This window comes from Nicotiana sylvestris, chromosome 5 (genome assembly GCF_000393655.2).
Source record: "Nicotiana sylvestris chromosome 5, ASM39365v2, whole genome shotgun sequence".
NCBI classification, from domain to species: domain Eukaryota; kingdom Viridiplantae; phylum Streptophyta; class Magnoliopsida; order Solanales; family Solanaceae; genus Nicotiana; species Nicotiana sylvestris.
The window spans coordinates 162,906,895-162,920,275 of NC_091061.1; the positions used below are offsets into that span (position 1 = coordinate 162,906,895).

General features: G+C 37.1%; 1 protein-coding gene across 1 annotated transcript; it reads left to right on the forward strand.

Moving 5' to 3' along the window:
- The first annotated feature begins 2,975 nt into the window (after positions 1–2,975).
- LOC104233135 (probable bifunctional TENA-E protein) lies at positions 2,976–6,489 on the forward strand. Its single transcript, XM_009786462.2, has 3 exons — positions 2,976–3,258; positions 4,604–4,821; positions 6,393–6,489. The coding sequence occupies exons 1-3, from the start codon at positions 3,115–3,117 to the stop codon at positions 6,469–6,471; spliced, it is 441 nt and encodes a 146-aa protein (XP_009784764.2). The 5' UTR covers positions 2,976–3,114; the 3' UTR covers positions 6,472–6,489.
- Positions 6,490–13,381: the final 6,892 nt, after the last annotated feature.

Genomic DNA, 13,381 nt, shown 5'->3' on the forward strand with positions numbered 1-13,381 from the left:
TGCATTAGATAGACTAATGAAATATTTGAGAGGAACCATGAATTATGGTATTTTATATAGTGGATTTCGTTCTTTAGAAGGGTACAGTGATGCAAACTGAATCTCTGATTCAGATGAGACAAAATCCACTAGTGATTATGTATTCGCCCTTGGTGGTGGTGCAATATCTTGGAAATCAGCTAAACAGATGATCATTGCTAGATCAACTATGGAATCAGAGTTTGTAGCTCTGGAATTAGCTGGTTTTGAGGCTGAGTGGCTAAGAAACTTCTTAGCTAATATCCCTTTAATAAAGGACGTATGCCTCCTATGTCTATACATTGTGATTTCCAGTCGGCAATAGCTATAGCAAAGAATAAATCGTATAATTGTAAAAGTAGACACATGAAATTGAGACATGATGTCATAAAGCAGCTGCTGAGAGATGGAATAATTTCCATTGGTTATGTGAAGTCAGAAGTTAATTTGGCCGATTCTCTAACTAAACCCGTGGGAAGAAAATTAATTCTTCAAACCTCAAAAGAGCGGAATTTAGGCCTCCATGTTGTCAATAGAAATGGTAACCCAACCTATGTGATTGGAGATCCCATGAAGTAGGTTCATATGGGTAATAACAAGTCGATATTGGCAATGAAGTACTAAAAGAGAGTGCTTGACTGCTATTAATTGAGAGGCTGAGTTATAACTTTTAATGAAATTCATAGTCCTTATGAATGGTGTATTTAAAAGTAGTATACACTTGATGAATTCACCTATATGAGAGTGGAGTGCTCTAGAACTCTCACGAATAACCAGGCACGCACATGGCCCATTGGATATAAAACCGCACAACAAAATTACCGGGGGTCAAAATGTGATTGATAAAATCTCTGACTTATAACAAGAATTATTGGTTCATAAAAATATTACATTTCACCAGTAGTTCTGTGAGTTAAATTTTATTGGTCTAAGTTTGGTTCATAGTCGAGAAGACACCAAACCTATTACATTTGGACCATACAAATCCAACAAGTTTATTTTTGGGTCTTTAAAATAGTGGGGGACTGTGGCAATATTTTAAGGATAATTGTCTTAGCCTTCTAGAAGGCTATGCCAAGTAGAAAACTTGATTAGCCACTTTCTTGCCATGCACAATAAATTTACATGCAATTACAAGTATAAATAGCCATCACTTGGTTGCACAATAATCATCCCATCATAAATGCTTTTCTACTTAGCCTTCTTCTCTTTCTCTCTTAGCTTCTCTTATTTCTAATTTTTCTTATTAATTTTCTTTGTCCTATTTTCTTTTTTAATCTTGTTGGATTATTGTAATATAAATATTTTTTCGGTTCCTGTATCCTCTAAATAAAATAGAGGTAAGCTTGTTTAATCCTGGAGAAATATTTCACACTGCTAAAATAGTTTCTTAGGACAGTGCCCAACACGACTCAAGCTAATTCGTGTATTTATTTACAAAGAATATTGAAACAGTATTATTAAAATTCTTGCTCTCAATTACTATAGAAGAAACTTAGTTGATCCCTGGAACCTATGTTAGGATTAATTGAGACTGTTCTTTACCCTATCAAAATTGTATGTTCTAGTGATTTAAGTCCTCTTATCACAGTATTTATTCACAGTTAGACAAGATAATTATTATAAGGTTCGAACCAACAATGGAAACATAACACTAGAGTCTTTAAATTGACTTGAAACTTGGAAGCAACTGTTCACAAATTAATTAGTACGTTTTAAGAGTTAATATTCTAAAACTCGCCTAAACTATATAATATTTATCAGTTGTCTACTTAAATTATGTCTTGTCCTTGAGAACCCCCTGAGCTATATCATACTTCATAACAAAACTCTCTCGTCGCTTATGTGGCAAAATGTGTGTAATAAATCGCCAAAGAGCGCGTGAAGACAAAAAAAAATCATTAAAATGGCCATCTGATAGTGTTTAATTCATTTTTAAAATTTATATTTCTTGTTATTTTCTCCATTTTTATATACATTTCACCTTCCTTCCTCATCTTTTCACCTTTCTTCATTTTTTCACATTTCTTCTTCATTTCTTCATCTGAATCTATCTGAAATTCTCTCTCTCTTCAAAACCCTAATCTTCTGTACTGATTCAGGAGCAGAATCCTAGTTGTTATCTCGATTTTTGAACAGAAGCATGAATAGACAAAAGCAATTGAGGTTAGAACCAAGATTAATGGAAAAAATCGCTACTGAGAGAAGGTGTAGCTATTCTCCGATGAAAGTAAAGATAAATAAGTTTTTTATAATTGACCCACTAGTTTTAACTCTAGCCCCCTTTGTATTTTTACCGTGAAATTATTCACAATGATATAATGAAGAGTATTAAAATCTTAGTTAAGTCTATTTTTTAGATTAAGCTAAACAAATATCCATGTAGATTGTCACATGGCATATTTTAAAAATAATAATACACACTAGTAAAATGCGACAAGGGGTTTGTATTATGAACGGGGATATAGTTCAGGCGGTTTTTGGGAACAGGTAATAGTTAGGTAGGCAACTGACAAAGGTTGTATAGTTTAAGTAGATTATAAGGTATTGACTCTAGTTTTAATCATAACATTCAAAAGGTATATATAACATTTACTATCAAGCTTCTCCAAGGCAAAAAAAAAAAAAAAAATTTTTTATTTTTAAGTTGAACTGTTTGGCCAAATTTTTAAAAGAGGAAAAAAGTGCTTTTGAGTTGAGACAGTGAAAAAAGTGTCTTCCCCAAAAATGTACTTTTTTGAAAAATACTTTTAAGAAAAATATATTTAGTAGTAGTACTTTTAAAATTTTGGTCAAATCCTAATTGCTGCTCACAAGTATTATTTAAATTACTTAATCAAACACAAATTATTTCTCATTAGAAATACTTTTGAGAAAAAATACTTTCTTAAAATAAGTTGATTTTAAAATTTTTGCCAAACATGCTATATTAAAGAGAGACGCTCAACTTTTGTCAAGAAAAATTGGATCTCTAAAATCTTTTTCGACCCATTCAAACCCGACCCATTTCCAAATTCGCGCTACCTCGATTTGTCCACCCTTCCAAAAGGAAAAGCTAAAATGTCAGTGTGGCAAAGAAAGAAGAAAATTTAGGAAATGGAAGGAGCTAAACAAGAAATTCCGATGATCGAAAAATGGCTGAATCAACACCGTGAGCTATATACCGCTGCCACAAGACACCCATTTACTCTGAGCATCCGTGATGGGTCTGTTGACCTTTCCGCCTTCAAAAGATGGCTGGTATTTTTTTTTTTTTTGGGTCCAAATTTATAAGCATTTAAAAAAAATACTGTTTTTCTGTTGCTTGGTTTAAAAAACTTTATGCTAAACGGGCAAGTTTCATGGAAGCCACGTGCACCCAAAAGAAAGTTTAGAAGTACCTATTGTTCTGTTTAGGAATTTATGGAGAAAAAAACTATCTTTATATTTGCTGGGATTAAAAAACACATCTGGTGTGTGTGTATATATATCTATATAAAAGAGGTTGGCCTCAGTGGGACTGAAGAGAGGTAGAGGTAGGTCAAAGAATTACTGGGAGAGGTGATCAGGCAGGATTTGACTTTGCTTCAGCTCACTGAGTATATGATCCTTGATAGGAAGATATAGAGGTCGAGAATTAGGGTAAAAGGTTTGTAGGTAGTGAGTGTGTGTCTACCCCATACCAATTGTATTAGTAGTTAGCTTCATATTTTATTATTGGTAGATCTTTATTACTATGTTGATCATTCCGCTTGTTTTCTTATTATCTTGTTGTTACTGTTGGTTGCTATTGTTTTCTTTTTATCATTCCTTGAGTCTGGGGTCTATTGGAAACATCCTCTCTACCCTCAAGTTAAGGTAAGGTCTCTGTACGCACTACCCTCCCCATTCCGGAATATTATATTGGATTTTTTGTTGTTGTTGTGGGGTGTGTGTGTGTGTGTGTGTGTATATATATATATATATATAGCATAGAGTAAGAACAATATATACTAAAGTCTATCCAACTACTTAGAGAAAATCTTGTAATTAAGGGAAGTAACTTATCTACTACTAGTAATAAACAAATTAGGATCAAAGATCTAACTAGGTGAACAACTAGTAAAAAACTGTAAATGAATAGGTGTATGCTTACTGTCAATGACTCAAAGTGCTGTTCTAAAAAGTTAGAAGTTTAGGCTATACTAGAGCCTTTTAATTATCTTTATTTGATTATCTGAATGAACTTTTGTTCAGCTCAACTGAATGTAATGATTGCTAACTTCAGCATCATTTATTCGCGGCCTAAAAAGTTGGATTCAATGCGAGTTTGATGGCACTTTACTGTTTTGTTAATTTGCACGGTCTAACGCATATCTCCTAACTAACTCTCAACCACATACATTTAGTCAGCCATAGTTGCTGCCACATATTCAGCGAACTCGCAACCAGACTTGCGGGGCTATGTTTGTTTCTCTGTTTGAGCTTTAACTATATTCTGTGAGTGTGACACTTCGCTTCTCTTGTTTTTATTTCTGAAACTGAAATATCTGTCATGTTGTGTTCGCTTTCTTCGTTGCAAGCTCATGCAGTTTTCTATCAGTTAAAGACTAGAAATTGGATGCAGGGGCAAGATTATATATTTGTTAGAGCCTTTGTCCCTTTCGTAGCAAGTTTACTGCTGAAATCTTGGAAGGAGTCGGATGATGATTCAGACATAGAGGTTATCTTAGGCGGTGTCGCGGCACTGAATGATGAGATATCATGGTTCAAGAGAGAAGCATCTAAATGGAATGTTTTGCTGTCCAGTATTGTTCCTCAAAAGGCCAACCTGGAATATTGCAGGTATAAAGTGCACTATTATAAATACAAGATATTACACATTTTCTGTAATTAAGCCAATCTCGTTTTGGTGGTTCTTAGTTGTCCCGCTACTATAATCTCTATGCATTTGTCATGTTTTTGTGTTCAACATGAAGGTTGTTTTATGTCAATCTATTATAGTCATCCTTTTTCTTAGAAAGCTGTTTAGAATTTAACATTTCTGATTTGACAATATCTGAAGATGCATTCTAGTCCTGATTGGTATATATTCTACTACTATTTCCTCCTTTCTTATTTAATGCGGAAGATTTTGCTTAGCTTTTTTCACCCCCTAAAGAATTTTATGTAGTTTGGCTAACTGGTCAAATTGATGGACTTTTTAGGATCCCCTGAACTTGTATTCAAGCTCCTAGTTTTGCTTCTCTGTTAAAGTTAATTGATATCGAGTGTAGTTGCTTTTGCTGTTAATATGGGAGCAATAAGCAAATTTTAAAGGGTTCAAGCATTGCATTAGAATCAATTTGCGGTGTTTTATTTTGTAACGAAAAATAAGATGTAATACAGATCATGTTTTACTTGTGCCTAAGCAACCCCCTGACCTTCTCTTTCCTAGTAAGTGTCACACCTCCTTTTTCGCCCGCGCCGCCCGCGAAGGGGCACGGAAGGGAGTTTTTTCCAATTAAAGGACAATCGAATCGGGATTTATTTATTTATTTCAGAGTCGCCACTTGGGAGATTTATGGAATCCCAAGTCACCGATTGAATCCCGAATCGAGGAAAATATTCGACTTTCCAAATGAAGTCTGCGAACCAGAAATTCTAAGTGAGAAATTATGTTGACCCGAGGGAAGGTGTTAGGCACCCCCGAATCCCGTGGTTCTAGCACGGTCGCTTAAACTGTTGTAATGGCCAGATATCTGATTTTAATACATATTATAATTTATGTGCTTTTATCAACTTTAAACCGAAATGGACCGGGTCGTAGGGGAAGGTTGGGTATCTTTGGGCCTGTGATTTAAAATTGAAGAAAAGGCCCAATCCGGTCTTCTTCTATTTTTTTTTATTCAATTTCCTAAATAAAGCTAAAATGCTAAGATTAAATTATAAAACCCAAAATTATCTGGAAATACTAATTAACTTCTAATAATAATTATCACCCAAAATTAAACATCAATAAAATCAAATCACACAATTTGGACATTAAATGCTAAAAATGCAAAAGATGCCTATTTTTGTAATTTTTTCATTTTGTAAAACAAACTTAATTACTCCTAATTGTAGAATTACATATTAAATGCAAATGTGACATATTTTTTATATTTTTATTAATTTAACAAATAAACATGCACAGACAAAATATAAATGATTATCCAAAAGTGCCACGAAAATTCAAACATTGCACACAAAGGAAAATTGTTTTTTATTTTGAATTTTTGGGAGTAATTCTCATATAGGGCAAAAATCACGTGCTCACAGTAAGCTGAACCAATATCAGAGACATGTTTTGTCGTGTTATTCCCCTTATATACAATGTTTAATCAAGTCCTTCATGTGGATTTTCTTTTGATTCCCTGTGTCTCATTTTATGCCAGATTTTTGGAGAGCCTAATGAGCCCTGAAGTGGAATATACTGTTGCCGTTACAGCCTTTTGGGCAATTGAAGTTGTATAAGAACAAAGGTGATGTCCAGAGCTGTAACAACTATAGGGGCATCAAATTACTAAGTCATACCATGAAAGTTTGGGAGAGAGTGGTAGAAATGAGAGTGCGAAGGACGGTGTCTATTTCAGACAACCAGTTCGGGTTCATGCCGGGACGATCTACCACAGAAGCTATCCACCTTATTAGGAGGATGGTGGAACAGTACAGAGATAAGAAGAAGGATCTCCACATGGTGTTTATTGATCTGGAGAAAGCGTACGATAAGGTTCCTAGGAAGGTCTTATGGAGCTGCTTAGAGGATAAAGGGGTCCCGAGTAACTATATTAGGGTGATTAAAGACATGTATGATGGAGCTAAGACTCGGGTTAGGACAGTAGGAGGCGACTCTGAACACTTTCCAGTTATTACGGGGTTGCACCAAGGGTCTGCGCTCAGCCCATTCCTATTTGCCCTGGTGATGGATGCACTGACTCATCATATTCAAGGGGAGGTGCCATGGTGCATGCTATTTGCTGATGACATTATTCTAATTGACGAGACACGAGGCGGCGTCAACGAGAGGCTAGAGATTTGGAGACATGCTCTTGAGTCTAAAGGTTTCAAGTTGAGCAGGACGAAGACGGAATACCTCGAGTGCAAATTTGGAGTTGAGCCGACGGAAGCGGGAGTTGAAGTGAGGCTTGACTCTCAAGTCATTCCCAAGAGAGGTAGTTTCAAGTACCTTGGATCGGTTATTCAGGGGATCGGGGAGATTGACGAGGATGTCACACACCGTATAGGGGTGGGGTGGATGAAGTGGAGGTTAGCGTCGGGAGTCTTGTGTGACAAGAAAGTGCCACCGTTACTAAAAGGTAAGTTTTATAGAGCAGTGGTTAGGCCTGCCATGTTGTATGGAACTGAATGTTGGCCGGTAAAGAACTCACACATCCAGAAGATGAAAGTAGCAGAGATGAGGATGTTGAGGTGGATGTGCGGGCATACAAGGATGGATAAGATTAGGAATGAAGATATTCGAGAGAAGGTGGGTGTGGCCCCCATGGAGGACAAGATGCGGGAAGTAAGACTCAGATGGTTCGGGCACATTCAGAGGAGGAGCACTGATGCACCGGTGAGGAGGTGTGAGCGACTGGCTGTAGTGGGCACGCGGAGAGGTAGAGGAAGACCTAAGAAGTATTGGGGAGAGGTGATCAGACAGGACATGGCGCGACTTAGGATTACTGAGGACATGGCCCTTGATAGGGAATTATGGAGGTCGAGCATTAAGGTTGTAGGTTAGGGGAGAGTGTGAATATTTCTACAGCACAATAGAGGGGGACTATCCAGTTAGGAGTTAGACTAGGAATGTCATTGGTCGTCTATTGATGCAGGGCTTTACCTTCTAGTTGTACTATACCAGCCATCTATTTCGTATTTCGTATTTCGTATTCTGTATTTCATATTTCATATCTCTTATATATTGTTGTTATTTTTATTACGCATTTTTATGGTACTAATATATCATCTCCTATTGCTTTTTTGAGCCGAGGGTCTCCTGGAAACAGCCTCTCTACCCTTCGGGGTAGGGGTAAGGTCTGCGTACATATTACCCTCCCCAGACCCCATTTATGGGATTATATTGGGTCGTTGTTGTTGTTGTTGTCTCTTAAATGAATTTATTTCATTGAACCCAACTTTAAACGAATGACAAAAATAAACTTCTTCATGAATCATAACAATAATTTTGGACCTTTTCCCTTTAGTCGCTATAGTGGGTTTTTTTCTTTTTTCTTTTTGATTAGATTGCCATAAAACCTTTTCCCTCTTGGAAACAGGCTAATCAAAAGGGGGCACTTTTTCCATTTTACTTTTTTGAAATTTTCCGCTTTCTTGCCTTATTGTATTATGGGAGTGCCTGAACTCCAGTGTAACTTTCGTCTCTGATCGGTGTCTTTTTCAGGACCCGAGGACGAGGGGATCCTTGGGAGTGGACGTGAGGATAAGGGGCTCTACAAAACATCCTTGAGACTTCTGGTCTTATGTCCTCCACACATGCCGACTCCTCTCACTCTCAGGGACGGATTGAACAGCTTAGTCAGCAGAAATATGCCCTAGATCTCTTGCCTCGTGCAGACATGCTTTAATAGTTTTTATGTCAATTTGTACTCAGTTTGGATTTTTTTATTCGGTACCTATTATCTCCGACCACCGAGTAATTTCAAACAAAGCTTAGACAAATAAGATGAAATTTCTAGCATATTTTGTCTTTGCTGGTAGTTGAAGTCATAGTGGAGCTTCTTAGAAGTAAAGCTGCAGCCCAGTAATCCGGTTTCAATTAAGTATAAGCTGCTGTTAGTTAATCAGAGAAGTGAGTATTCGATAATTGAATAAAATAACCAATTTGTCAAAGTAATTGATTATTTGCTCAACAAAATTCTAAAAAAATGAGGGATCCTTTGCTCCATTATTTGCCCTCAAGCCTCAACAAAATAGTATTGTAATTTTTTACTCATTTTTGTACTGCTACAAAACCTAAAAAAATTCCAAACACCTAGGTAGAGATTTTGATCTTAAATCAAATATTTCTGTTTCAAAATTTACTGAAACTCTATCAAATCGAAAATGGCCCAAAATCCTTCGAGTAACTAGGTAAATTTTGAAACTAGATATTTTATGGAAAGTGTTGTTAAAATAGCACAGGCTAGCCAGTTTTCGGACTGGTCATTCAAAAAGAGCTAGCGTTTGTATGGTCATTCAAAAATAGCTAGCATTTGCAAAATCATTGAAAAATAGCCACTATTTTGTTGCAACACGGAAAGTTCTAGCATAATATACTGGTGATCGTTATACCTATGTATGAACTTCCAGCATATTATGCTGGAACTCCAACACGCAGAAAGTTTCAGTATATTGGAGCACCGGTGCTCCAAGCTCTAGTATATTATGCTGGATCGGTATATTATATTGGAACTCCAGTATATTATATTGGAACTGAGTTCCAGTATAGTTCCAGTATATTATACTGGAATTCCAGTATATTATACTGAAGTATTTTTCCAGATTTTGAACAGTGTTTTCGTTTAAATTTATCTTTACATACAAAGTCGCTAAATTTCGATTACTTTTGAAACAATGACTATTTTTGAAAGACCACTTGTAAATCTAATTATTTTTTAATTTCTCCCAAGTTCTAAGCACAAAATACATGTTAACAAGGGTGGAAGTACAATCAACAGGAAGAGTGGAGTTAAATGCATATGATAATTTAAAACGAATACTTGTCCAATTATTCTCATATGACTATACTTATCCGGTTGTATAACATTTTGGAGAATTCTTTGGATAATATTTTTCTATTGAATTGTTTTTCTTAGAAAAGTATATTTGACTATTCTTCAAAAAAAATTGTGACTCTTTCTCAAAAATTTATTTTTTTCACAAGTATCTAAAACTACGTCTCACAATGAAAAGCTACTAGTATTGTAAGGAATCGTTTGGTCTAAGGGTAATAATTAATCCGATATAAAATCCTGCATAAGATAATATAGTATTTAGATTGACCGCTTAAGAAAAAAATAACCATTGCATAACTAATGTAGGATTTGGTTGGCAATATTATAATATATGTATTAAGTTATATGGGAATCTATATATTACTTTATGCGAGATAGAATGTAAACTACAAATACATATATTAGCATTGCGAGATTAAATAATCTGAATACAAAAGAAGCAACCTTTAAAAGCAAGATATTCAAGTATAACAATTCGTATATATTAATAGTCACTGCATAAAATCTCTTCAGTATTAATCAAAGAATAAAAAATCTCTCTGTATTAATCCTCGCATTAACAATAATAAACCAACAACAACCCAGTAAAATCCCATAAAGTATGGTTTGGAGAGGGTAATTTGTACGCAGACATTACCCCTACTCCGATAGGGCAGAGAGGCTGTTTCCGATAGGCCCTCGGCTCAGAAAGACGGAAATAAAAAACAAGAAAAGACAATTCATTAGTAACTCCAATAGAAACCGTAATAGTAACAGAAGCGTAACAACCAAAAGATAAATGACATGCAATAACAGTAACCAGTATCTAAGGCGGGCTAAGATAAACAACAAGGATAGTGTGAGCTCAACATAAACTGCAAGCCATCTAAGATCAACCCTAATCCAACCCCGCCTCATCCCGGGTATGAAGTAAGGAAAGCTCTACTACCCCCTAACCTACAACCTTAATGTTTGATCTCCAGACCTTCCTATCAAGGGCCATGTCCTCGGAAATCTGCAATCGAACCATGTCCCGCCTGATCACCTATCCCCAATACTTTTTAGGCCGCCCTCTACCTCTTCTCGTACCCACCACGGCCAAGTGCTCACATCTCCTCATCGGAGCATTAAGGCTTCTCCTCCGCACGTGCCCGAACAACCCCTAAAAGTGTTGTTTGATTTGATTTTCTAGAGAATTAGCCAAACGTCGCTATGTTTCGACTATCTCAAGCACATCAACGTAATTCAAGATGCTACCTGTCAATATTGCCATAGGGAAGATGAAAATATTAATCACATATTCCTAGAACAAATGCGAAAACATATTGGCAGACTTTAGGCATCATTCAATTGATCAATCATTATTTGCAATGAACACATGATTCTAATTAGGTTCATCAACTTATAACTTGCAAGGATCTTCATTTTCCATACAAAATAAATCCAGCCACATACTTGTCTCTAAGTTTATGGAATATTTGGGTGGCACGTAATAATAACTGTTATAGAAATATCATTTCCACAGCTTCCACTAAATTAACTACTCAACAAGCAGCCAAATTCATATATCTTGTTGCCAAGAAACACACTATTAGGAAAAAGAGACAACAAAATCTTAAATGGAAACCTCCTAAATATCCTTGTTATAAATTAAACACCGATGGAGCATATACTATGAGCAAGTCTGGTATTGGTGGCCTGATACGAAATACAAATGCTGAATGGATATTAGGATTCGCAGCAATAATAACAACAGATTCACCATCTTTAGCAGAACCGCGTGCTTTGTTGCAGGGACTCCAATTAGCTCTTGAGCATAATCTTGTACCACTAGAAGTGGAAGTGGACTCAAAGGATATTATAGGGTTACTCGACTCTAATAATGTGGCACCTAATAACTTAATTTCTGACTGCAAGTACCTTCTGAACAGGTTGGGTAAACCTACAGTACTGCATGCGTACATAGAGCAGAATAGAGTTGCAGATAAACTAGCAAAGGAAGGTTGCAATTTTGACATTCAATCGGTGGTGCGTATTTTTGACGACAACCCAGACTTTGCATGGTCAGTTTTTGAGCAAGAAAAGAGTATGGTGCAGGAACTTGTTTTGGGTCACTATAGACCTCACTCTGACGTTTTTAATATTGTAAATACGTGGTATAATAGTGGTAATCCTAGGTGTGGTAGTAGTATAGTTGGGTATAATACTTTAGCACCTATTACTGGTACATCTGCATGTAATATGTTACGCAACGCCTTCCTGATGTTCTTTGGAAGGGCAACGTAAGGCTAAGCAACCGATGTCAGTACGGTTGCTGTCCGCCAATGAGGTCCTCGCCGCACGCTAGACTAGATTGTCAGTGCCGTGCGGGAAAATCAATGTCGTGAGCAAATTGCGGAAGCTGAGAGAGAATTGGGTTTTGAATGATGATGATGATTTTATTGATGACTGAAAATGATGATTACAATGATGCGGTGTCGCGGGGGAGAGACACCAGAAAATGCTTGCTTGAAAATGTTTGATTGTTTGGTCCCCTTAATAATGCTTAAAAAAAATAAACCAACATTACAAGACTAGTCCTAATAAAGCTGTAGAAGCACACTGAAATGAAAATGATGAAAACTAGTCTATGATTACAATGAAAAGGACTTAGATTATTACAAGGTAAAACTAAGTCCGATGGCAGCATCTTTGTCTTGCGGGTCAGGGTCTGCGCGCGCGTTGCTGTGGGCACGCGCGACACTTGATGTGCTGGCCTGAGGCTGGGCACTGGTGCTTGGCATCAGGGTCTGTGCGCGAGGCACTATTGGAATGGGTCTGCAGCTGGGCGCTGGCGAGGCATCAGGATATGCGCGCGCGGCATTGTCAGGGCGCGCGACGCTGTTGTCAATGGCCAGCCCTTGGGCGCTGGCGAGAGGCATCGGTGGGGCGACAGAGGCACATGCGCGCTTGTCACTTGGCGCAACCAAGACCACGGGGCCGACCATGGCGCTAGGCATTGTGAGGCTTGCTAGGCCGCCATGGGGCGCGACCAAGGGGTCATGGGGCGTGTCTGGAAAGCAACCCATGACAAATATGATGCAATATAGGCATCCATGCTCTGTACTCAATCTTAGTATAATATATGTTTATCTTTTAAACCAAAAAAAAAAACAAAAAAGACCCAGAGGAGAACCAAAAAAAAAAAAAACAGAAGAAGAAGGAAAAAAAAAACAAAAAATAAATAAAAAGGATTTCGGAGAGAAAAAGGGAGGCGGGAACGTAATCAAATAAAAGGCGGCAACCAAAAGAACTCTTCAAACCTAGGGGAGGGGAAAAATAGAACTCTTCAATCCAATCGTCGCTTCGCCTTCCGCTGTCAGCGGTAGCATAGTGACCTTGCCAATCGGCGTCGCCGCCACATTTTCCGATCAAAGCTATTCAGGTACTCTATTATTCACCACCGATTTCATTAACGCCGTTTAAATTCGTGATTATTGAATCGGTGTGTATCTGGCAATGTTCAATCTTATATTTGATTATTCCTTATCAACATAAAACCGTAGAATCATCTGAATTAAATCTTTGATTCACGTGATGCTTGTTGCTCTAGTCTTCTTATGGACTAATTATGAACTCGACTTTCTCATTGTTGTTGTTATTATTCTGTTTATGACTCCGTTGTAATGTAA